This window comes from Brachyistius frenatus, unplaced genomic scaffold (genome assembly GCF_029030835.1).
Source record: "Brachyistius frenatus isolate BFR_SWC_R1_liver_20210118 unplaced genomic scaffold, ASM2903083v1 Contig_361, whole genome shotgun sequence".
Taxonomy (NCBI): Eukaryota; Metazoa; Chordata; class Actinopteri; family Embiotocidae; genus Brachyistius; species Brachyistius frenatus.
In genome coordinates, this window is record NW_027210960.1 from 55,742 (window position 1) to 81,029 (window position 25,288).

At 44.2% G+C, this 25,288-nt stretch overlaps 1 protein-coding gene across 1 annotated transcript in view; it reads right to left on the reverse strand.

The window, feature by feature from the left end:
• med13a (mediator complex subunit 13a) overlaps positions 1–25,288 on the reverse strand; it is a 71,358-nt gene that overhangs the window by 44,427 nt on the left and 1,643 nt on the right. Inside the window, exons 3-4 of the mRNA XM_069724106.1 lie at positions 17,851–18,085; positions 6,149–6,317 (exon numbers count right to left, since the gene is read on the reverse strand). Of these exons, the coding sequence (XP_069580207.1) occupies positions 6,149–6,317; positions 17,851–18,085 (404 nt within the window). The remainder of the gene's footprint in view (positions 1–6,148; positions 6,318–17,850; positions 18,086–25,288) is intronic.

A 25,288-nucleotide genomic window follows, 5' to 3' on the forward strand; every position in this document is an offset into this window, starting at 1 on the left:
AGGAATGGGAGGAATGCAGGGTACAGCAGCTGAGGAGGCGGCAGGGTGAGAAGAACAGGGTGACGGGGGAACTCTAAGGACACAGGATTCCCTCTTTGAATAAGAAAACGTGTCCCTGCTGCTACTCTTGAATTACACTACTGACACTAAAATGGGTTTCCTCAGCGCTACAATACATAAAAAGACAATGAAGCATGTTAACTTTAGTAATGGGAGATGAATTCTTTGTTCTCCCTGAGCCTCTGGCTGCCATTAGAGGAAATGAGGAAGGCATTCGGGAGCAGAAATTAGTGAATAATCTTACAACAAGATGCAGGGAGTTTCTGATGGGCTCTTGTTTCCTTCTGCTGCCGAAATATTCAAAATGTTTTGTTCACCGCGCACAGTATCATGAGAAGTGTTCATCAAAGTCGTATTAGCTCCTGTGCTCTCATAATGGTAGAAAGCCGCAATCCATTCTAGTAATCTAGTAATGCAAATATATTTAGAGAAAGTGTTCACTTGTTTCTCTCAGGCACTAACTTTATATATGAATAATATTTGAACCCATGCGGGCAACACAGCTAACATGGCCTGCATCAAGTGTGGGCATGGAGTTAAAATTAGCAGATGACAACAAACTGTAGAGTCTCTCCAAGATCAGTGGAGCCAATAGCTTTGCTTTAAATTGAAAAGCTGAAGTGACAAAGGGGAAGTGGATTATTAATAAAGTATAATTGTGCAGCAATTAAGCAAATGAAGCGTACCAATGGAAAACATTGGTATTTTCCTTTAAGAGCCATATTTATCTTGTGGACAGGATCTCTCCAGCAACATGATATATCCAGAGCGGCAGGTCACATGGTCCCACAGCCCAGTCTCCCCAGAGTTCCTGTTGCGAGAGAGACTGATGAAGTATCAGCGAGACCAGGGGTCAGAGGGTTGAGTGTTAGGGGAGGGGGGGTGGGGGATTATTGAGGAAGGGGGGGCAGGGGATTTGGGAGAGGTGCCGAGTGGTCCCGTGCGTCTAAATCAAATCAAAATGTGCAACTGGTCTGTGTGCGCAATATGCGTCACCTAACTGTTTTTTTCCTGCATTCCAGGTGCAGCACACCGAGCAGCATGCGAGCCCGTCCTGGGATGCCGATTGTTGACGAGCACGTGTGTGCCCGTCTCCCTGTGTGTTTGTGTTTGTGTTGTGCTGGGAGCAGGGAGGGGATAAATTTAGCACTTTAGCCCCAGACTGGAGGCAGTGGCCCTTTATCCTGCACTGTCCTACTTAACAAGAGTGCTGCTCTCTGCTTCCGCCTGCCACAGCACCAGGACTAGCACATCCCGACGTAGAGCCAAAACAATAGAGGAAGAATGTGCTCATCCACGTTACCCGTCATGCAGCAAAGTGCAGACATTTGCATGCGTTTATACAGCCGTATTTGTTACCGTATGACTATGTTTTGCATTAATTCGCTCTGGTAATAAGAGCCGCTGCAGACTGGCCTCATTTCATAACAGCTTGATTTGTTAATGATGCGTTCAAGTCACTCAGACAACAACTAAATGCATAACAGCATACACACGTATTTAAATACAGCCGAGCAGGAATCTAACACCGTCCTGATTGCAGCGCAGTCGGAATAGATTGTCGATCTTGTAAATGTGGCTTTAAAGACAGGGCGCATATCAAGCAGATAAAGACATGATATCCCTTTTGTCCTGATCAAATTGAAACATCAAAGCAGGCCGGATTTAATGTTGCTCTGCATTTTAGCAACGCAGCCAATTAGGAGCAAGTCAACGAGCTAGTCTGCCTTAAGCTGACCAATAGGGCACGAGCATCCCGCTTCACCTTGGAAACACACGATCCCAGGGTGCATTTCCCTGCTGCCATGACAACCAAGAGGAGCTCTCCCTCTCTCCCTCCCTCCCTCCCTCCCTCCCTGGTGTTCTCTCCCGCTCTTTCTCTGTGTTTCTGGAGCCAGTCTACCTAGCAGTATAAGGTTCACAGAAACAACCAGGCAGCACAACTTGGAGCCGCCTGCACTCCAGACAAAGAGAATTACCGTCATCTGGATCAACACAGACTGCTGCATGTGCAGTTCATGTTAAAAACAACAGCTGTCACTAATCAATATTGATTTCATTTAGGAATTACATTAAAAACAGTAATATTATTTTCAATATTAAATTTCAACGTTAATCTTGAAATATATCTTTTTCTCGTAAAATCATAAAAACAGGCGTCTGGACAACATAATAAGCCTTTTTTTTTTTTACATAATACCTTGAGAGGATTTCTTTTATTGTTACCGTGTTCAGACTGTGGACAACCCGTTTGGTGTTTACCACGTACATCAGGCTCAAAGGAGAAGCAAGGCAGAGGAGGGGAGAGATGATGTAAGCATTTCAACACAGGCTGAGGTCTGGGTTGAGGTTATGAGCCTGTCAGCTGGCTACAGCCTCGACCAACTGGACACTTCCGACGCTACCAGGAGTTGTGCAGTATCTGGTGTTTCCCACCTGCAGATCCGATTTGAGCTGCTCACACAAGAACATCTTTCAAGGATGCATCATTTCTACATTTTAATGGTATGTGTGAAAATGTTATTTTAAGTTTGGGCTGATGACTGACAATGAGAAGCATGCCACATTCATGCTTTGATGATTTATCAATTAAATACCAAAAGAAGGTGAATCATCAATTGGTGCTGTGACTAACAGTGATTTTATTAACTGATTGATCTTCTGATTATATTGTCATTGATTGTTTATAATGTATATCTTTAAAAAACAGTGGCTTATCATAATTTCTTATATCCAAACAGATCTTCTTTTGTGCAACAACCTTCCAAAACAAAAACATGTTTTGTGATATTTTTAAAGCTACAACATACATTCGACTGTGGGAAATTATAAAATGAATTATTCACCATTTTCTTACATATCATGGACAAAACTATTAATTAATTATTCCAGAACATAATTGATGAATCAATCATGAAGATAATGGTTAGTTGTTGCCCCACACTCACAAGTTAGATACACGTTTGGTAACGGACTCCTGAGAGAACTGTGTCTTTGCTGTAAAATCCTCATGTGTTTTAATGGAAGAGTGCCTGACCTGCTGTCAATGAAAGGTGAACAAGGTGCTCAGAGACAGATGAGCTCAGGTGCTGGCAAACCACTGCTTGGTAATCAGCTTATTGAGTCTTTCAGTATTTAAAAGGAGGGAAGGAAAAGTGTCCAAGAACGGTGGCCATAAAACAACCTACAGTTAAGTCGAGTTTTCACAGGACTATCAGAGTGGGAATTCCCTGAAATTTTTCAATCTGACTCCCAGTGGAAGCAGCTCGTCACTGAGAATGATGTGATTGCCGACATAAAAAGCTCGGTCATGCCACCCGTGAGGATGGAGTCTCCCTCGGGGTTAACACTCACTACTGGTAGGACAAACTTGACTATCTCCATGGAGACCAGATGCAAAGAAGGATACGGAGTAGGACTGCACTCTGAGTACAGTTTTACTTTGTCCCACGGAAACAAAACAACAACACTTGAGCCATTTAATAATTGCCAACAGCACCACTATACATCAATAGCAGCTCAGGAAATGTTTCACTGTCAGACCAGCTGGTCTGGACACAGCAGCGACATTAAAAAAAAAAAAGCACAAAAGGAGTCCAGTAGATTTCCGTCACAGTTTTGTGCTGCTTTGTTTGTTGAAATCCCGGCGTGGCTGGAGCGCAGCGGATCACACCAAAGGAGAGGGGGGGAAAACATCCTTGACGACAACTGAGATTCAGGGTGGTTGCACCACTATTTATAACCTGCCCAGTCTGCTTCATGACAGCAGAGGGGGATGGAGGGAAGAGGAGAGTGAGTGAGGAGCAAGCGTGAGCAGCAGACATACAGACAGAGGGTGGCCTGTGAATTCCAGAGCTGAGGAAAAGACCATTGTTTTTTTTCCCCCTTGACTGGGGGCCCTTTGTGATCAGCATACTGGGTAAAGAGGCAATAGAGCTAAAAAAAAAAAAAAAAAAAAAAAAAAAAAAAACAAGGCATGTGTACAGCTCTGGAGAGAAGTGGCTCGATCTTCCAGTATCATTTTGTCAAGTCTTTTGTCTATTATTACACCATTTACATGAAAATGCATCACGCTTGTCCAGAGAAATGCGACCCATTGTCTACAGATGAGAGGCCATTAAAGAGTCCCCATTAAAGCTTGCAACCAGCTCTGCTGCCCCACGTCACGGTAATGATTAAGACAAGCTGACAGCAGATACAGTTTGGGCCGTTTCTAACTTGGACCGTGCAAGCGGCCTGCAAACAAACACGTGTCTGTGCACACACGAGATCAGGCTGCTGTGTGACCCCGCTGAGCACCTGACTGAAAAATCTGGCAACGCCACCAAAACAACCCCAACAACAATAACACACTGACACATGCACACACAAAACAGAGCAGGGAGTTTGCTGGGTGTTAACAGAATACACCCGTTTGATTCTAGAGCTTTTTTTTTTTTTCTCCACAATCGCCGCCCTCGTCAAAACGGCACCCTGCAGTTGGTACACCAGCGTTAAATCTGTGGCACCTGGCACTGCGACTGAATCTCAAAACCAAAATCTAAAAAGATCTCCGTTCGAGTTCTCAAACGATCGCCGCGTGTTCAGTGGGGAGGTGAGGCGGCGACAGTCAGGGAGCAGGTGTTTTTTGTTGTTTTTTTTCCCCGTGGAAAAAAATAGCTGCTTCGGTCACTTTGTCCTCGCTACCCTACTGTTATCAATAAACCCAGACACTGACTGCAAGAAATCCAGCTCGGCAGATAGCGAGAAGGTGGAGGACGCCTCAGCTCTCGGGAGTCAGACGTGAGAAGGCAGACAAGACAGCGCCGCCACCTCTCATGTCACAACTGTAATGTTGTGTACAATGCCAGAATATACCAGGCCCAGGACCGGGGCCAGTCCAGGCTTTTCTGATGCAGCAATTATGTCCGATTTGTTTACAATCCTTCGTTTGAATTGGTTACAGCCGATATCAAATGTCTCTATTTGTACTCCATTAAAAATAACTACAGCGCAATTTAACCAGGAAGTGCAAAATAAATTAACAGTAAGTAGTCAGCAGTTGTAAATGAACTAATAATATAACAATAAGCAAACCAGTTGAGCTGCTTTGACTTAATTTTGCGAATACTTCAGCAGGATTTTCAACCTTTGCTCTAAAAATGCTGCTTGAAAACTGCATTTGAAGTATCAGTAATCTGTTATGTGTGAGATAAAGAATCCCAGTTGAGGAATGTATTACAGGAACCAGCAGATGAAAGGTTGATGAATCCGTACCGTTTTCTTTTCTACATAATTTATTTCCTTTAAAAATGACAAAAATATATATAAAACTGGTTATTTTATTTGTGTATTCGATGGCAGATTACATTTTCCCTTGACAGAATTATAGCAGTTTATGTTCATGCTCCTTCTGCAACAAATGACTCATGCAGCTAATGTAATAGATCCACCTGTGATAAACGCTGACTTGCTTCATTTATGGTTGAATGAAAGCACTTTTGATGTTGTCTGAAAATATTTTTTTAATTAGCACGACAGCATCTAATAGACTGCCACCTATTTGTGTTTTGAGATGGAAATCATTGATTGTTGGGATTTACATAGTTACCTTCAGAATTTTTTTGGCAAAAGTTCAGAGGCTTTTTAAAAATGACAAAACCTAAGCTTTTCTTAGGGGCAGAAATATTTCTGATGGACAGCTACTTGCCTGCCACTGCTCTCAGTTAAATGTGCACAGTGCAGTTTAACGTTGAAGAAGGTCTTAACACAAATGTTTCATTATTGTCGGGATCTGCTGCTGCTGCAAAAAAGACACAACAGGAAATCCCTGGTACAATGCACACTACTTTATATCTTCCAAAGCAGCCATGTCAATACATGCATTTATGTCAGGTGTCCAGCGGGAACAGAACCCCTGAAGTGAAAGTGCTGGTTTAATAGCCCACATGCTGAATAACACATAAAACTGGGACCCTGTGAGTCAACCGTGGAATCTCTGGGGGGGGAGGGGGGAGCCAGGAAAATGCCTATTTCCACAGTGCAGACCCCGGCCATAAAGAATAAAACTATGGCCAAGAACTTAACAGAACAAGTGGTGCCAGCGTACCTCTTGTTGATGGGCTTCTCGTCCTTCTCGTAGGGTTTGACAAACCACTTGCCGATGCGAACAAAGCTGCGATTCATGAGGCAGCGCTCCAGCAAGTTGTGGATGGCTTTGAACAGCAGAGTGCGACACTCGTAGGAAAGGCCGTTCTCCCACATCCCATCATCCTCGGCTGGAAAAGAAAAAACAAGAGAGGAGAGAAAAGGAAAAAGGTGAGGGGAGTGGAACGCTTCGAGGGTTTTTGTGTCATTTCGATAAAGCAGTAAAAACTCTCCGGCGCAAATGATGTCAATCTTGAGAGCACAAAATCTTCACTTGCAACTGCAGCGAGAACGGTGTGTGTTGCTGCTGTGACGAGTCAAAGCGAAGCACACAGCAACCGAACACTTGATCAGATGGCACGCTCGCTAATAGGCCATTCACCAATGTTTACAAATGACATATGGGAGCACCAGCTGTCACACTTAACATATTGTCACACTTTACTGTATCACCACTATATAGCTTCAAGTTAAATATTATTTATCACCGTTTCCCTTGTTTAAGTTTAAAAAGTGACTCAAAGGTGTCGTTGGTAAAAGCGTTTATTTTATGAACATGTCTGCACTGATGAATATGTATGCACAGAAGAAGAATTGAATATTTATACAGTCGATGAGGACGACACTGAGAAATCACATCTAAACGCTCAATGAATTCAATCACGTAGATGAAATTGTGAAACGTGCCACAATTCCAGGCAGATACTTTGTGTAATAAAGACAGATGTAGCTCAGAGCCTCCATATCCACCCATTAAGCACACGGGTAACTTGTTCATTCACTTTTAAGAATAATCACTGAAGAGGAACTGGGAAAAGTTTAGTCTCCTGCACTCTGATGAGAGTGACGCTCTGGACACCTCGGTACTGAAACTGTGCATTTCCTGGAATGCAAAACACCAGATCTAAAGTGACCCAACAAGCCATGTAAATGTGCTCACTGAGACAGAGAGAGGTTGAGTAGGAACCTGATGCTTTTAGTCTGTGGAGGATTCAGATGCTTCCTGCTCCTCCACACATGCAGTTTGAATACAAGGTGTTTAAGAGTGGAAAAGTACAGACAATTCTCAGTTAAACAGAACTTTACTTTTGTTTTCAGTGAAGCCGAGAACCAGTATTTCATTTCTTTGTACGTTACAGTAAAATGTAAAGCAGCATGTTGCAAATGGTTTGCAAGTCACAGTGCTGGGAATCACCAGAAACCCTACAATATATCACAGTGACTAAATGAATTCGCAATATGTTGAGTAATAAAATAACGTACATTGCAATCTATAAAATGTTTCCCAACTGCAAATTATTTCCCCAAAGAAAAACTTAACCAACATGCTATAAAATCAAGTTTCCAGTCAGTTCATCTCACTTTAATCCTTTTTATTGCAATAAAAGGAGACTGTGAAGCTGACAGACTGACCAACACGGTCACAAAAAGCTGCCATAACTTTGCATGCACCCGACACTTTTATTCATATATGAAATGATAGATATTTGATGCCCATGTGTTGATACAACATTACAATTCTCTGCTGTAATGATTTTTTTTTTTCCTCCGCAAGTAATGTAGAATAACACAATAGGCAACAGATATGTGCAACAAATCTTTGCGCACACGCGAGAACATTATAGTGTTATTAAGATACTGTGGGTGTCTGCTACAAACACAACTGGGTCTGCTGCATTAATGTGTGATGTCTCTGTCCTTGTACCTCAGTCAGCTCCAGCCTGCTTCCAGTAACAGACAAACCCGGTGATGCTGTCGCAAACAAAATGAAACAACATGTCTGATGTAACCGTTTCCAGGAAGAAAAGACACAGCTGCTATAATTCACTGCAAAACCACGATGCTCTCAAACAGGACCTGAAGCAGGCAGGTAGCTGTACGCTGCTAACTAGCACTGCTTAGCTACCCAAAAACAAATTGGGGGTATAATGTGCATTTCTGAATGTGTGTTCCACACCTGTAACGAGTTCAGACTGTAATTACCCCGTGTTAGACTCACAGGACTATAATTACTTTGTTCATATGGTGCCCCGGAACAAAACAAGTCACCCGTCAAACGGTATGTAGTCGCTCAGGATGAAGAAATGTACCGACAGACACGTATCATGGTTGCTTTCTGAATCACATTCGGCGCTGGCCTGAATGCTGGTCTAATCTCATTAACAGCCACTGCTCACATCTTACAGCACTTAAGCTCCTTTCAGTCAAGCCTGCAGCAAACATCTCCCCAAGTGTGCTGTCTGTGCATGAGCACAGACCAAATAAATACCCAGTGTGACCCACCCTTCGTGTCAGCCTGCCGTGTGCCAGAGAGGCACAAGCCAGCCCAGAAGCAAGTTAATCAAACTTTTATTGAATGAATAAGTGAACCTTTGGCTTGCTGTTGTAATGCGAAAGTGGTTAACGATACTTTAAATTTAGTGACTGATTGTAAGGCTATCAACATAGGAAATTACATTGGTTTCTTTATTTGGATGAGAGAGGCTATATAGGCCCCGTGCCATCTTGGCAGGTATGAAAGGCTTGTTTAAGGAGATGCTGAGAGTATTTAAGCTATTCCTGGGTTTAAGCAAACAGCAAGCTATGTTGCAAGGGTGCAATTATAAACATCTGCTGGAGAAATGTAAATGAAGGAGTGTCAATTTTTATTTCAAAAAGGTCAAATGTATCCCCAACCCTATCAAATCCACGTTCAAATGCCACAGCTCTACGAGACACCGCAACTTCAGCTAGCATTTAATTCACGACATCCCACCAAAAGAAAACAACCTCAGGCCAGCCGACAAGTAGAGAGGGCTACGTGCCCGACGCTTTTGAGAGAAACAAACTAATTCATCAGGTGCGCACACATCTTGAGGGATAAGATCAGAACACAGAACAGCAGGGCAGAGTCAGGAAAAAGGAAGGAAAAGAGCAATTTCCCATTAAAAATCAACAGCAACCGCAGAATGAAAATAAAAACAACAACATTATAAGTCACTTAACTTTCTAGAAAAGGTGGATGGGAACAGAGCATGCGTGGGATCTTTTTGTTTTTTACCAAGCCTGCTTGGGGATTTAGTGATTTAGAAGCTGGTCAGGCTGAGACATGGCAGGCATGAGGGCAAAAAGTCAACAAGAAAGTTGGCTCACAGAGGTACTGATGGCAGATTAAGAGAAAGGACGGGATGAAAGAACATTAAGTAGGACTTTGACCAAACTCTAAGATTCAAAGATCTGTTTGACTCATAACGGTCGAGAGACGGGAAAATAGGGAGAGCGGTCGGACTCAAATCTAAGACGAGAGTCATCGAACCGGCAGCTGAACTACGAGTCCGACTCCAACCTGCTGTAACACCGGCGCAGACCTCCCGACACCTACGGTTGCATCACCCGCCACGGTGATCTCATCTGCTTTTTCTCTGTCGAGACCACCTCGGCCCCGTGCGTCCTCCTGCCTGCCGCCTGTTCCTCCTCAGTCCCTCCTGGAAGCGCCGAGCAGCTCTAAAGCCGGCGTCTGGCTTCCATCAAGGGTCCCTAACCACCTCGTGATCGCCGTGCACGATGCCCGCTGCAACATTCCTCACTCCAGACAGACAAGACACAAAACTGTTGCCGTGGAAATCGTGTTGCCATATAAATAATACAACTCTCGCTCACAAGAACTGACAAGATCTTTTTCTAAAGATTTCACACGATTACATTTTTTTTTTTAATAAAACATCGAGGGGGTGGGGAGGTGGAGTTGAGCTTCTGGGGCAGACGAGACTTTCGGTTTAATGGACGACTCCCCCACCACGACACACGTCTCTGGACTCGACTGACACAACTACAGAGTACCAACTCCAGAATGGGTTCAGGGGAACAGAATAATACTAATTACAAAACACTTAAAAGCCTGTAAACAAGTCCCTGAACATGTTTGTTGTCCTCGTTGCACTCGTCTGCCCGCGTCCCTGAGTGACACCCATTAGCCTTCTTTGGGACAAAAGCAGCAACAGAAGCCTCAGCTCTCATTAACATTAATCCACATCGAGCATCTGAACATGCAGCAGCTTATGAGGTTTGCCTAAACAGGTACGCATGTTTCACTCCTGCAAGACGGCAAATTACCTGCATATATTGACAATTTCAAAGAAGTGGGTGATTATTGTAGAACCCGACCAATACTTTGATTTTTGATTCCGTTCCAATATTAGATGGTAAATTTTACTGTTTAGTTATTTAATCATTACGCAAGAAAAAACTATTAAAAAGAATTCAGTCTAAGAATCTTTTTCTGTATTATATTCTGTAAAAAACTCTGGCAAGTGTGAGTAAGTATTCCAGGTAGTTTCACATGAAATGTGTCCACCTGAGTTACATGCATATCTGTATGTTGTGCATTTGTGATTTGACCGTAGACTTTAGAAGAGAGAGCATCAAATTTGGTTTCAAGTTCAGGAAATCTGCAGCAGAGAATCTACGGCGATGAAGCCACGAACCGAGCGAGGTGTTCAGCGTGAGATGTCAAGAGGGCCAAACCAGGAAGGTTTTCTTTGACATTCGTAAAGTCGCGCACTGAGAATTTATGTGCATATCTGCAATTTATGTGCATATTACAGAGCAGAGGGAATCAGTGCACTCTAGATTACATGCAACACAGTACCGTTTGAAACATGAGCCACAGAGAATATTTGTAATTCCTGCAGTCAAGGTGCCAAATACAAAAAAAAACAACAACAAAAAAAAATTAACTATTTAACATACAGAACAAGTTGTAGGTTTAACCTTTAACCTTATTAAATATCTTCTGTTAATTAGAAGTGTTCTCGGGCTGCAAGAAGCAATTATTACAGATGAATCTGACAGTTACTGTTTTGATTCATTGATTAATGACTACATAATGTCGAGAACACAGTAAGAAAAGGGCCATACCTTCTCAGAGCCTCAAGTGAAATGTAGTTATTCTTGATTTGTTGTTTTGCATCAACTCGGCAATATAAAACCTACAAATATTTTGTTTACCGACATATATAATCCCAATTAGCAGTAGCAAATGTTGGGCCTTTTTGACTGGAAATTACTGAGCCAATTAACTGGTTATCAAAATATTTTCAAATGAATTTGTTGGTGAGCACAGATTAACTTTAACATTTTCCAACCTGTAACAAATGTGCTGAAGGCGGGCACATTGATTCTTTCAATTTGAACCTGCTCTATTTAATGTCCAAAGTTCCAGCTTGCAGACAGATCTGAGTGCACATGTGGTGGGAGGCGGGGGAAATGGTGGGCGGTGGTCAGTGCAGGGCGAAAGATGAGTGGCCTCATTTAGACAAAGATTTATGGGCTTGGCCGATGGTTAGGACACTTTCATGTCTCTACGTCCTGTGAAGCAGACCCAGATGAGTTGACCTTTATCGTGCTCAAAGGCGGGAGCACGGCAGCTCTATTAAGAAACCTCACATCTACCTCTGTAGCGAGGAAACACCTCCTGACACAGGGGAGCACAACACCTTCTCTCCAACACCGAGATACAACGCAGCATCAGTCCTCTATGAAGGGCAAAAACACAACTCGAGACCAGTGAGCGGGACGTGGCACGTGGGTGTTTTGGAGCTGAAGAAACATTTTTATAGGTCTCCCTCCCCACCCCCCCATAGTTTCTCAACTGTGTATAAGCAATTAGAGCAGCAGTCGGTCATTAAACAGCAAGATTAATGCCTTGTGATCAACTGTGCTCAGGGGGATTCTACCAAGTCTGGCCAGAAGGTTTTCTTCTCTCCTTCCACTTCCTCCTTATCTGCAAGGAAAGAGATAGACAGAACTAGTGGTGCTCTGTAAAGTCTCCATTACTAATTAATGAATATTCCTTCAGCAGAGAGGGAAAAGAGAGATAGAGAGCGAGAGGATAGAGGGAGAGTGCACCCATGGGCCAAAGCTGCATGCATGGCCGAGTCCCTGCGCTGTGCCAGCCAACGGAGATCCATCAGAGGGAGCAGGAGGAAAAGAGGAAAGCGGAGGGTGGTTCACAGGCAGGAGATTAGCCCTGGAAAATTGATCCCCAAGCACAAAAGCCATCGGCCTCCTCCACTTTTTCCTCCTAAGAGCTGGTCTGGGTTTATCTATTCATCAATCTCTACATTACACACTGAAGTTTAGAACCATCTTTGAAGGAAGGAAGAAAAAAAAAAAGAAGAGAGAAAGCGGCGCAAATCCTAAGCTAAGGTTAACTAGCTGTATCTAATTGTCTTTGATACAGATCCACAGCCTCTCAAATCAGGTTTGAGGCCCAACACACCTTCACAGAGCGAGTTGTTGTTTTGGTTGCAATCAAAAACTATTAAAATTACAATCTGATTTGCCGAGATAAACAAAACATAGCTTTTACAGTGTCTACAGGACATATAACGGTCATTCCTCATTATTATAAGCCACTTTTCTCCGCTGTTGCACATCCTTTGGTCATGTTGATACATAAAGTGTAGCGATTTCAAAATTCAGTTTGACTTTCACAGGCTGTCCAAGTCAATAACATTTAAAAATTGTAAAGACTGAGTGGCATTTCTCCTTTCTGAATCCTTGCCTGGGGCGTCCACTGGGCTACATTGCTTACAATAGCCATTATATCATTATAGGACTGAATCTGTATCAGTCATTGTTGTGTCATCACTTCTGTCACTATCGAGAAGAGCAAATACGCCATTAGGGTGTTTAAAATGGGATCGCCAAGTGCAGATCCACACATCCACATAACGGAGGGTTTGACATTTTGCTTTGAGATTATGGCTCCGTTATAGCCAAATATGACCCCAGATTTTCATTTAGTCCAAAAAAAGTCAAGTCATAAAGATTAGGCCAGTAAAACCTCAAGCAAGCTTCTCTATACAGGCCACTGAGAAAAAACATCCTGATATGGGTGGAATTCAGGCTGATGGAAAACGGCTGCATGGTAGCGGTACCAGCCACCGGTTACTGAACGTAACCCAGATGAAAATCAGTCTCAGATTACAAAAAAAAAAAAAAAGGAAATTCAAGGCTACCGCGTGCAACACATCACCGAGCCACGCAACTAATGAATCAGCATGCAAAGCAATTTCAAAAGGGTGCGCTGTGATTTAAACCAATCACACCTCAGGAAGATTGTTTTCATTTGATTTGAGTCATCTGCACGCGTTTTATTTTAAATTCAGACATTATTTCCATCATTGTTTACAGAAGGCTGGAATAGTCCTATGATTATTTAAAGAGCAGGAAACAGATCCATCCCTTTAAACTACAGACTCACTGGTGGTCAATGCAAGCTGATGCAACAAAAGATGTGTAACAAAGCCAAAGAGCTGCCTATTAATAACAGCCTTCTCTGCTTTACTTTTGAGTCTGTTCAACACAAAACAAAAAAATCTTTCATCTCACCGTCATTGTAAAAGCAACTAAAATCCACAGCGCCCATAAAGGGATAGCAGTTTAATTTAAACATCATTTCATATTTAAACAGTGTGGACATTCGTTGGCAACAAACATCTGTATGCTGCAGGTAGAACTTCAAACAGGGCGCCTCTCACAGATATGAGGGCAGTTCAATAATTTGAAGTTGAGAGATCTTCACAGAAGAAAGACAGAAAAAAAAAACCATCTGACCTGTAAGAAAGAGAAACTTTCAGGCAACACGCCCCTCACCCCCTACTGAAATATGCCCTTTGGAACTGGAGATTCTGCCCTGAGGTGCAAAGCAGGGTTGTTTTTAGTTCAACCTTGATCCAAACGCACAGAGGAAAGTCGTCAAGCAAGAACAAAAAAAAATCCTATGAACCTGGGAAAGCTAGAAAAAAATTCCAAGAATTACTGCACACCAGCCAAAAGTAAAACAATTGTCAGAAGACGACTGTGACAACAAGCTCGCAGAGTGCCACAAAATTAAGCTTTTCTTCCCTCCATCACTGAATAGAACTCAGACAATGGTGTTCATCATCAAACTGGTGGAGGAGATGGACATTTTAAATGAAATCATCTCCCCTCCCCCACAATCCTTCTGTCTCTCGCTCTCAAGACGTCTGACCCGACACCCAGTAATGAATAGACATGGGGCCTCCGATGACCACGGCGGAGATGGCTCGCTGATAACCTGCTCTGGACAGCAGATGACTTTCTTTCTCTTTTAACCTTCCCCTTAACAAATAATAATCGCGGCTTTGCTGCTCAAAGACAGACATTAGCACAGATATGTCTTCCGTTTGATTACAAGATGGCAAAATTAGAATTAAACATACTAAAATTTGAGTTTTCCCCTTAAAATGAATTAGAAATATAAAGGATGATGTCAATGTGGAGCCCACCACTCTACAGTAGTATTCAGCTAACTAGAAAAGACCCAAGAGAGAAAGATGGTGTCAGAAAGCCAGCAGTGGGAGTCCCAGTGGGACTTGCAGTGCGGGGGGAAGAGACCAGGTCAAACTAGTAAGAACTTAGGAGAAATGTGCCACGGAGCAATTACCCTCACAGACAGACATCCACCCCTAATTTCTATGGAAAAAAAAAAAAAAAGATCAGTGGGTCTTTGGGAGGAGGAAAAGGCAGCCATTTATCTTTTGCTTTGGATGCCCCTGGTCAGGAGACTCCACCAGCTTTAGAGGGGAGAGGACGATGGAGAGAGCATGACATTTGCATAAGAATACATGTCTATATTCAACCGCTGGGAGGGGGGAGGCGAGCCGTTTAATTCAGCAATGGCATTCGCTTGTTGGGAATAATTTCTGTGCGTGGCCAGGGGAAGATTAGAATTGGTTTTCTCGTTGTGTTAGTGCGAGCAAGGCGGGTTGTCCAACAGTGTAGAAAAGGGGCTTGGTGGTTTGTTCCCCTTACATGCCTTCAATGGCGATTAAGAGTCTGACGTTAAAAGATCCCTTAAGTTTTCCGCCCTTCACTTCTCCCATCTCTCTAGCTCAGTCCTTCTCCCCTCATCTCCCTGGAGAGAAGGGATTACTGGCACACTGGTATACAGAAATGGCACTTGCTCAAAATTAAAAGACTTTCACAGGCTGCTAATCTAATGAGGGTGGAAGAGGGGTGTGGGGAATGAGCAAGCGCCATTTCAGCTGCCGAAATGAAAGGACAAGAGCGGATTTTCATGTTTACCGCCAACATTGCACTAAAGACTATAAAGAGACTGAAAACACAAAATGAAAAGAAAGCTTTTTAAAAATTCCCAAGAGGCTAAGACCAAAGGAAAAAAAAGAAAAAGAAAAACATCAAACTGGTGGCAAAAAGAGTGCAGCGGTAAAAAGGCGACAACAGTTGTGACATTCCAGTTGAGTGCACAGGTTGGCCTGCTCCTGCTGGGCTCTGCCCTGCCAATGCTAGCTGGTATTTGTCAATTCACACCTCCACAGGCACAGCATCCAGGAGAGTCCAGCACCGCAGCCGGCTGTCAATCATCATCCTGCTTCTTGGGGGACTCGCACACAAACACGCAGCGAGAGCTGTGATCTTAAATCCTGGTGCTCGGGACGCAGATCATTTTCTATTCTATCAGCATCCGCCTGACATCCCACTTACCACGAGTTAGACGCTCACAGTGAAAACCAGCAGAAACCTGGGGCCTTAGAAACCGCTGATATGTCCACTGTGCTCAAGGGCTCTAGGACGGGCCGGTAGCATCAGCCCCCCCCCCCCCCCCACACACACACACACACACACTCCCAGAGGAACAAACAGCTTCACAGATCCAGGTAGAGCCATCTGGACAGAGGTCCTGACATTCTTCCATCACTGTCTCAGCTGTGTATTCAGGTCTCAGGACACCATCCTGAACAGACCGATCAGCGGCTGCAGATCAGAGGTTGGGGGGGAGGAGGAGAAAAGAGAAGCCCTCTGGCTTACTTTAGATCCATCGAGAGAGACCGCTCTGCTTCATTTCACTGGTAGAGCCCCACAGAGGGGAAACGGCTCAGGGAGGAAGAGGAAGATGTCTTCTACTCACAAGAAGCAAGCAGCGATTTCCAAAACAGAAAACATGGATCGCACCGCTCTTGTGGGACCCGTTCACTCAGAGACACTGTGGAACATGTGTGAGTGAGGAATTTGTAAAATATCATCAGGTGCTCACGATGTGACCGTCCGTGTCAAGATCACTCCCAAGAGGAATAGATGCACCACAGAGGTTTATTAAAAATTCCAGGAACGCCAGATCTAAAACAAGAAACTGCCAAGAGTCCTGCAACAACATGACTCATCTTTTTGTGTTAAAATACCTGGAAGGAAAAGACACTGCAGATTTACAAGTCAATTATATAATTTTCTCTCTCCTGAAACACTAAAGATATCATGCTTAATCTCCCCAAAGCCAGAGTAAGAACATAGCAGTGACTTCAACAATTTCCAAATATAGATTCTCCATACCACCCCCTCCAACTTGAAATGTAGCACACTCCATTAGAGGGCCTGAGCCAAGCGCTTCAGGTTATTACCAGGACCCGTTAGGCTTGAATGAGCTGCCCATCGTAGCCTTCAGCTCCCATTTTCAGTCCACTTCAGGCACAATGTCCTGTAACGAAGGAGGGTCACAGACGGGCTGTGTTCGGCTCAGACTCCAAAGTTCAATCTACATGGCAGAGAGCATGCATAAAGATGGCCTCTTTCATCTTCCACTGCTAATGCTACTGTTACTCAAGAGGAAAAAGAAGAAGTGTGTGTGTGTGTGTGGGGGGGGGGGTTGTTCGGGGTAGATGCATTTGTCTCATTTCTGCATGGCTGCTCTTGCTCTGCTTCTCACTCAAGTTATGAAAAGACTGAGCTCAGTTTCTGCTACCTTCCTCCTTTCCTGTTCATCTCCTGCAGAACAGTGACATGTGACTTCAGCTCCGTTCTTCCATCGCAAACCAAAATGCAAGGAGCCGTTTCCTCGGCCGTAGGGCCACAGCCACTTCGGCATGTCAACTCTCAAACACGCAGGTAGTACTAGCCCAGCATGATGCCCAGCGTCTCCGGGGAGAGGGAGTTGCCCCTCAGGTGTTGGCACTACCAGTCCGACTGAGTAGATCATCAGAGCGGGAGGGTGAGGGCGCGGGGCATTAGGGAGGCATCAGATTACACAGATAGTAACACTTCCCTGAGGCTCCCACTTACAGGGTACCTCCCATGTGCCTACCTGACAATCAAGCGGAGAAATCTGTATCATTTTTCATTGTACAACCAATAACGTATCTTGACAAGGTGATCTATGTTCAAGTGCTTCTTTTACAAAAGCGGTGAGCCTTCCGCTCTTCCTCTTATCGTTTACAGCCATCATTCTTTTAGCTATATAACCTTGGGTGAATCTAACAAAAGATGTGTTGGTAGGCAGGTGAATTTCATATACTCATTTTTTGTTTTTTTTGCCAGAATAATGACTCAGACGTGCAGAGTAATAGCCCTCTTCTTCAATTCCACTTTAATCATCTATTTTGTGAAAATAACTAACTCTCTCCGTGTTGCAGCAGCAGAATAAATGAACTGCTGTGAACCTGGAAGAACCATCTCTTCGTCGGGCAGCACCCTGAAGTCAATTACCGAATCCGTACAAGCACCCTGGGTGTTGTTCTATAGCTGACCCCGACCTCCATGAAGTGAGGAAGCAGCATAAATAGGATGTACCTACACAGCTAAATAAAACATGCATTCTTTTTTTTCAAATGACATGCCCTTAAGTGTGTGCCAAGGGGCCCCCACCTGCAAGCTCGTGGTGGATGAGATCAGCGAAGTTGGGGTCGTCACCCCACCAGAAGAGCCAAAGCTCCCTCCGGCCCGGCCGCTGGCTGCGCCGCCACACACTTAATATGTCGGCCTTCAGGCAGCGACTGAAGCTGCATAGGATGGGGTCCTCCTCCGTCACCGGGAAGAGGATGGGTGCAGAGGTGGGACCCTGCCACACAAACCTCTTCCATTTGATCCCTATCAAGTCAGCCTGCAAGACAGAAGGGGGAGGGAGGAGGGGGGAGAGAGAGAGAGAAATGGGGGAGGGAGGAGAGAGAAGGGGGTGGGGGGGGACAAAAAGATCGTTAGTGTGCAGAGTCGCTGTTTCAGGAGCCACTCAGCACCTCGCAGTAAACATGTGCTGAGCGGCGTGTTAAGAGAAGGTATTAATCCTCTTTATGGGGCAGTTCACCCACCGACTACTTCTGACAGCAGCCAACGCTGTCAAATATGGAGAGGAAAAAAAACAACTGAAAATGTTGAGAAGCTGGAAGATGGCAAAGATATTCAAAACAAAAATGAAGCACAATTACATGTTGCTAGAAAAGAGAAAGATCCCCTCAAAACTGGGACATGCATTTGTTTCTGTAAAAGACTATGTGCTTATGCTACAGGTGCTTTTAACATCACCAAGAACAACATGTTCAAAACACGAATAGGAAAAAACTAATGCTGGAAAATGTGGTCTCACCACCTTAATCCTCATTATCGGTGAGTGCTGGGGGGGTGCTCTGCCTTTCTGTAAACGCTGTCTGGCTTTTATAGAGAGAACAAAACACACAGGAAAAAGCCTCATAGGCAGTAAATCAGTGGCGGGGTTATTAAGTGTTAAAACGGGAACATCACGCTCCACTGCTAGCTAGCACTGCTGCTTATCACCCATGCACCGACACACTACACGCGTCTACCCAAACAGATGCACACATACACATGCTAACTACCATGAAACACACACACACACACACACACACACACACACACACACACACACACACACACACACACACACACACACACACACACACACACAAACCACACATGGAATGCCTTAGGCGTACATCCCCATTTCCGCTGGCAATCTTGGACCTCTATCTATCCTTGTAGACATTTCAAGTAATCTGTGAGCACATGGACGGTTCATTTTCCTGCCGTTTAGTCCTATTCCGTTCAGGCTGAGTTGGCAAGCTGTCCCTCTGTATATTCAACCAATTAATCCATTACAATTCAGGGGATATCTGAACTCGAGTGCAGAGACGCTGAGCCTGAACAAGTGATTACCCGTGGTTGTGGCGAAGCAGTGGTCTTTTGCCTGGCTCGGGATAAGCTGAGAGATTTGTGGTGTTAGTTGGGAGGCTGAGGGGGAGAAATGGGGTGGGGGGGGGGAGTGTGTGTGTGTGTGGGGGGGGGGGCAGTGTCAAAACACAGCATTGTGTGGCGTCAGCGGGCTAAAAACAACAAGTTGCTAAGCCATAAGTTACAGCTATGATTTCTTCACACAGGTGGACAAATGAATAACAAGCCGGTTTAAACAACTGTTCCGACTACATTGAGGATTTCTGTACGTTTCCATAATGCAACACAGCACACAACATACAGACCAAAACGCAACCAGGCACAATCAATAAACACAACGCATGTCTTTAATTCGTTACCCACCACTAACTCAAGGCAGAAAAAAAACAAAAAAAAGTGTCTGGCAAGCATGCAAAAGCACGAGGCTGCATTAAAGTCTCGTCATAACTAAACACGGGAGACGTCGGACTGTGTAATCGAAACGCCGTGAACTCCGATGAACAATTCGGCTCCCGAGGAACTCAAAAGCTGCAACGCACGCTGAAGACGAGCGTCAGACAGCAGAGCCACGGTCTGCGTGTAACGACCGAGCTGCAGCAGTTGGGCTGCTCCTTCCTGCTGGAGTGCAAGAAGCTCTACTTTACACCTGCATCTCGCTCGGAAACATCTGTGCACACAATGCAAAGGGAGGGTGGAAGCAACGGTTAACTGTGAAACCAGATCACAGGCGGGGACAGAGAGGCAATTAGCAAGTGAACACTTCCATCATCTTTACTAACCATGATCCAGCCCCAAAGGTATTGCGCGTTTCGCCATAGGAGAGGTTTAGTTCCTAAGTGCCCTTCAGAGTCTATTACAGGCCTCTCTCTCCTCATATATATTGGTTTCACACTTTTGGTCGTGATTATGTGCTGCACACAGACAGCCAGGAATCACGCCGGTCACACCGATGCCGAGGTTTGAATAACACGACTCGTATTCAAAGAAGTGTTTCAGTAACTCTCGTCCTTTTGTAGCCAATTCCACCCTGACTTTAACCTAAAAGTACTTTTCTCTCTCAAAGTTTCCACGTGCACCGTCTGAAACAGCCCTTACGGATTCACATCATGTTTTTGCGATCACTCTCGAGCCTCATAAGATGACCTCACTGTAACCAAGGAGCACTGAATACTGAATACAAAGGGACGTACTGTACACATTACCACGGCTCTTGCAGGTCAGATCTGATACAGCAGCGAACCAAAGTGGACACAGGAAAGTAACTCTTGGACACGTTGTTACTGCTGCACGGGTCATTTGCAAAAAGCAGCGGAGTCAAAAGGTTTTCTTGAATCTGAGCAAACAAGCATCTCCGTGCGCACACGCAGTCAGGAGAGGGTTAAATAGTCAAATTAACCGCCAGGCGACATATAAAACACGGGGACATGCTTCTTGTTATTATCCACAGTTAATGCCGTACGACTGTGCAACTGGGGCAGAGTGAATCAACTGACCACATCCTGCGGGCACAGAGAGTTCGACCTGGTACATTTCGGAGATTTAGCGACCGAAGCAGCAGTCGCAGCTAAAATACTGATTCATGCTGCTGCTGTGCTGTTAATGCATGAATGAAATACAACAACTGACAAGAGCAGCAGGCGAGTCTCTTCATCTTCCATTACAGTTCTAGTCATCGCCGTTTCTGTCATCATCAGGACTTTGCATCTCTACTGCAGTGTCCATGCTAAGCAGGCAATTAAAAGCATTAGAAATCATTCCTTTGAGGAAAAAAAAAAGCAAAACTCTTCACTATAGATAATTGTGTTGCACAGGAAAAGTATAACTTTGTGTTAACGGTTATCCTCTAATCAGTTATCATTATTGAATGTATTGTCGTTGCTTGCTCTCAAACTATATAGGACGCCTTCATACTTAATATGTGACCTTTATCATTCAGTGTCTGCAATAGGTTGAGAATTTACTTGTGGCGGTTGTTGTTGTTGGTGGTTCGGGGTCTTATCGTACAGATAGTTATTGATACTCATCAATACAACTCTCCAAAACTTGGTACAAAAGAGCAAATAAATACATAACATAAAGATGAGATATGTTCAAGATGTTAATGATTCTGCATGTTGATCCAACACTGCAATGACACTTGGTGCTTTTGTTTTTTTTTTAAAGAGAAAAAACACCACATGTACTGTATATACATGTTTGTATATATAAGCTATAGACACATGTAAATAACATTATTGAGTAGCAAACTGCAACAGGAATGTTAAACAGGACTTTTTCTTTGACAGTAGTTTTACCTGCAGCCCCTCATCGCTGACTGATTGATCTGCTCCTGCTCTGAGTGATATGAAACTGAGAGTTTCTGACCGACAGCTCAGACGACCCTTTGACCATGTCAGACTGAATTCAGGAACCATCAGCCGGTTACTGGTAACTTTAATTGTTAACCCATGTTGATATATTTTAGTTGACTCTGTGTCTGGCTGCAGGCTGATTTCATACCGCAGCACCGACACATGAACTTCCAGCTTGTCTGTAACTTCCATCCCTCCGCCTGTCTGCGACGGCCTTTCTGGATGTCTCCACGGATTAACTCGTGTTTTCTGTCTTTACATGCAAACAATTGTCAACATCCGACTGCAGTGAAGAATAACGTCACTTTTGTATGTTTAGTCTCTCCGCCGCTGCCTGTCCAGCCGGCGCGTCTCTGCGTCCGAGTGCTGCAGCGGACGGACAGCTGAGCTGTCCCCCTCCGCTCGCTCACCTCGTCCTCTCGGACGGATGGATAAATAAATACATCAAAAGTGCCAAATTTACCTGGGCGGGACGCGTATTGCTGTGGGTTGCATATGGAAAACACTGTCGTTGCCAGAAACGTGATCAAACTGCCACAGAAACCTCTTTTCTTTACTATTACTCTGCAATAAATGATCACTGCAGATGCATCCGCACAACACGTATCTAAAGTTAACAGGACTGTCAACATCATCATAGTTGCAGACTGATCCTCATCTAAAACGTAAAGATGATATTATGAAATCCCTTCAATTTATGAAGTGCCACTACTAACAAAAACTACCACCCATAAAACAGTAATCAATAGCTGTTCACTGCTTGTACAAACGTAGATGGGCTACACTGAAGAAAGGAAAGGGCTGCAAAGGTTTTCACGATGGTCTCATATCTGTTCGCTGACAGAGCAGTTTCTCCTCTCCACAATCACCGTGACAGCAAATTTACCTCCAGTGCCAACGCTTCAAGTGAGCTACTCAGCTCACTGCTGTGGGGATGTTGTGACGAGGACTTTAACTGGTCCCAAACTGAAAATACATAAAGTTGTGAAGAGACTCCGCTGACTTTGTTTTTTTGTAGTCTGCCCTGTTTTGGTCCGATCTCACTTATTACAGTATGGCTACGGACTGGGTGACAAAAGTATGTCATGTAGCTCAGGAGCCAGATGAGTCCGTTTTAATGACACAACACGTGTGTGTTTGTGTGTTTGTGTGTGCACCCGCTGAGCTTATTTGCGAGGATTAGATAAGAACATGTCTGAAGTCACTTTCAATGAAACCCGTCTCGTCCTGCAGGACTTCAAGCGGAAACCATTCTGTTTACACAGGAAGTGAGCCAAGTGTTTCCACTGCCGATTCATAATACATGTAACCTAATGATGAGGAGTGAAAATATGCTTATGGAAGCTATAACTCTACAAACAATACAACAGTACCGATTGTCGCTGTTTATTTATGTAGTGCTGCTGGGTTTAAAACAGAAACAAAAACTGACTAAGCATTTTAAGAAAGAGTTGCCTCACAGATAACTGTGGCAACACGGTGCATCGGGACCCATTCATTTCAGGGAAAAAGATATATCCACTTTTCTGCAGTTGAACGCTGCACAATCTTTTGACATGATTTGAGAGGCTCTTATACAGCTGACTTATTAAACAAGCACACTCTTCAGGAGCACAGATGTACAGTTGGCTACATCACTTAGAAATTACACTGGTGTTGAATTACATTTCCAAATCATGTAGTTAAAATGTAAAACCCTTCGGTCCGTCTGCCCGTAGTTTGCATCTCTGCTTTAGTTGCCATAATTGTCTTTAATATGATCTTTCAAGCCAAACTGTACAGAGACATTTACTTCTGTCCTCCCGTTCGCCTGAGCTTCACGAGGTCGAAGTGAAAAGCCCCTCCATCAAAGACCGGACACGTCAGTGCTCCACTCCCCGTCCACAATATCCAAGAGGCAGTCTGCTCTATCAAGGATAAATGTGCCTTCTGCAGTTGTTCTCTCTGTCCTTTCAAAATAAATGAATTGCAGCCTGTCTGCAAAAACAGAGGGTGCCAAGGATATCTGTGGTTTTCCTTCCAACATTCATGCTTTCCAGCCTGTGCGCACAAGTGTGCCTCAAACATTTCATGCTCTATGGATGTGCAGTGTTTTCTCCCCGGTCTGTGTCTTAGTAAATGCTCATGGTATGCGAGCAACTGCTTATAAGATTGTCCCGGCAGGGTAAGCAACGCGGGTCGTGAGAAGTTTTAACTTTCATACGCCGAAGCCAAAAATCACACCGCTGCATTTGAGGAGGGGATCTGAGGCCAAAGCCTCTGGATACAGACAGGAAGTTTTCCTGAGGTGACGTGTACTTCGGAGGGGGGGGGGGTTATGACCCCTGGTTTTGCCAGCTGCTCACCTTCCCTCTGCCTACCGAGGCTCGTGGGTCTCGGTAGGGAACACTGTGTTCAAACAGCTGCCTTCCTGCCTTTCAAGATATGCGACAAGCAACAGGTGAAGCTGCTCAAATCCTGCCACAGATGCTCTTCTTCCACCAAGTCTCTGTGTCCTCTCCTGCCTGTCACCTCTCTCTCTCCCTCACTTAACCCTGTCACAGAGCAAACATGAAACTAACAAGTGTGTGTTTGCATTTCTTGTTAAGGGGGATGCAAAGTCAATCAATTTCATTGAAGCTAGTTTATACCCAGCTCTTGTTCATGTACTGTACTCCACGTTGGATGCCGTCACTAAACCCATGATTAACGCCAAAGGATTCTTAAAAGGCTGAGAACCTTCTCCAGCACTTAAATGCACAGCAGCTCAAGCTATAAATTTCATAGAAAGCCAGTTACAATGGTGTATAGTAATGCAGGTGAAGATAAACTGAATTTACTCTCCGAGTTAATCCCAATAAACCCACTTGAAAATGGAAAAAAAAAAGAAAAGAGCATGCAACAAGTAGTATCATACTTCAGAGAAGACTATCCAGAGACAAACGAAGGGGGGGAAACTACCACAATGTGTTCACATTCTTCCACCATAAAACCACAAAGTGGAGTCTGTTCAGCAAGTGAGTCATAACAGCAGTGGTGTTATGCTTAGTCTCAGTGTGCAGGAAAATGTCAGCCAGACAGGCACAGCACCACAACTACCAGCCTCGATGTCGACTGTCCACTGTAGCCAGCTGCCTTCAAGTGCTGTCGTAAACATTGTAATTACAAGTTCAGCACACACAATCGACCCACCGGAGTCGTATTGAGAGAGTGGGGATTTTCTGCAGTGAAACTGTACCTTTAGGGGGCGGACAGCTTCGATGCCATGTCAATTGGTGGTAAAAAGCAGTGTAGTATTTCACTATATTGTTACTACACTAGATACTATGTCTGCATTTCTACCGATGCATTTCTACTCTCACTTAACTTCTTTTCTTTTTTTTTGACATAGCTACATTAACAAGTAAATCTACAATCTATGCACTTTGTGGTCTTGCCACTCCACCACAAAGTGGTTGCGTGTCATTTAATCTATAACAGAAAAATCTACTTTTTTCTCACGGTTGCATTTCAGCACTTGACAAATCACATTAACAACTTCCTACCGTGGAGGCATGATGGCAAGAGGAGCACATTACGCTCCTCGGCTAACCTACAAGTGAGTTAAGCCTGCTGACAAGCCAATTAACTGCAACAACAAACACGTTCAACAACGTGCTCTTGATTATCCGGCGGGAGGAGGGACTTCACAGTCCAGACGGCACCTTTACATTTGCTGTCGTGGCTGAGACCGGAGACCGGAGACCACACGGTGACTCCGACTGCTCCCTTTCTCTCACAAGGGACTTCAA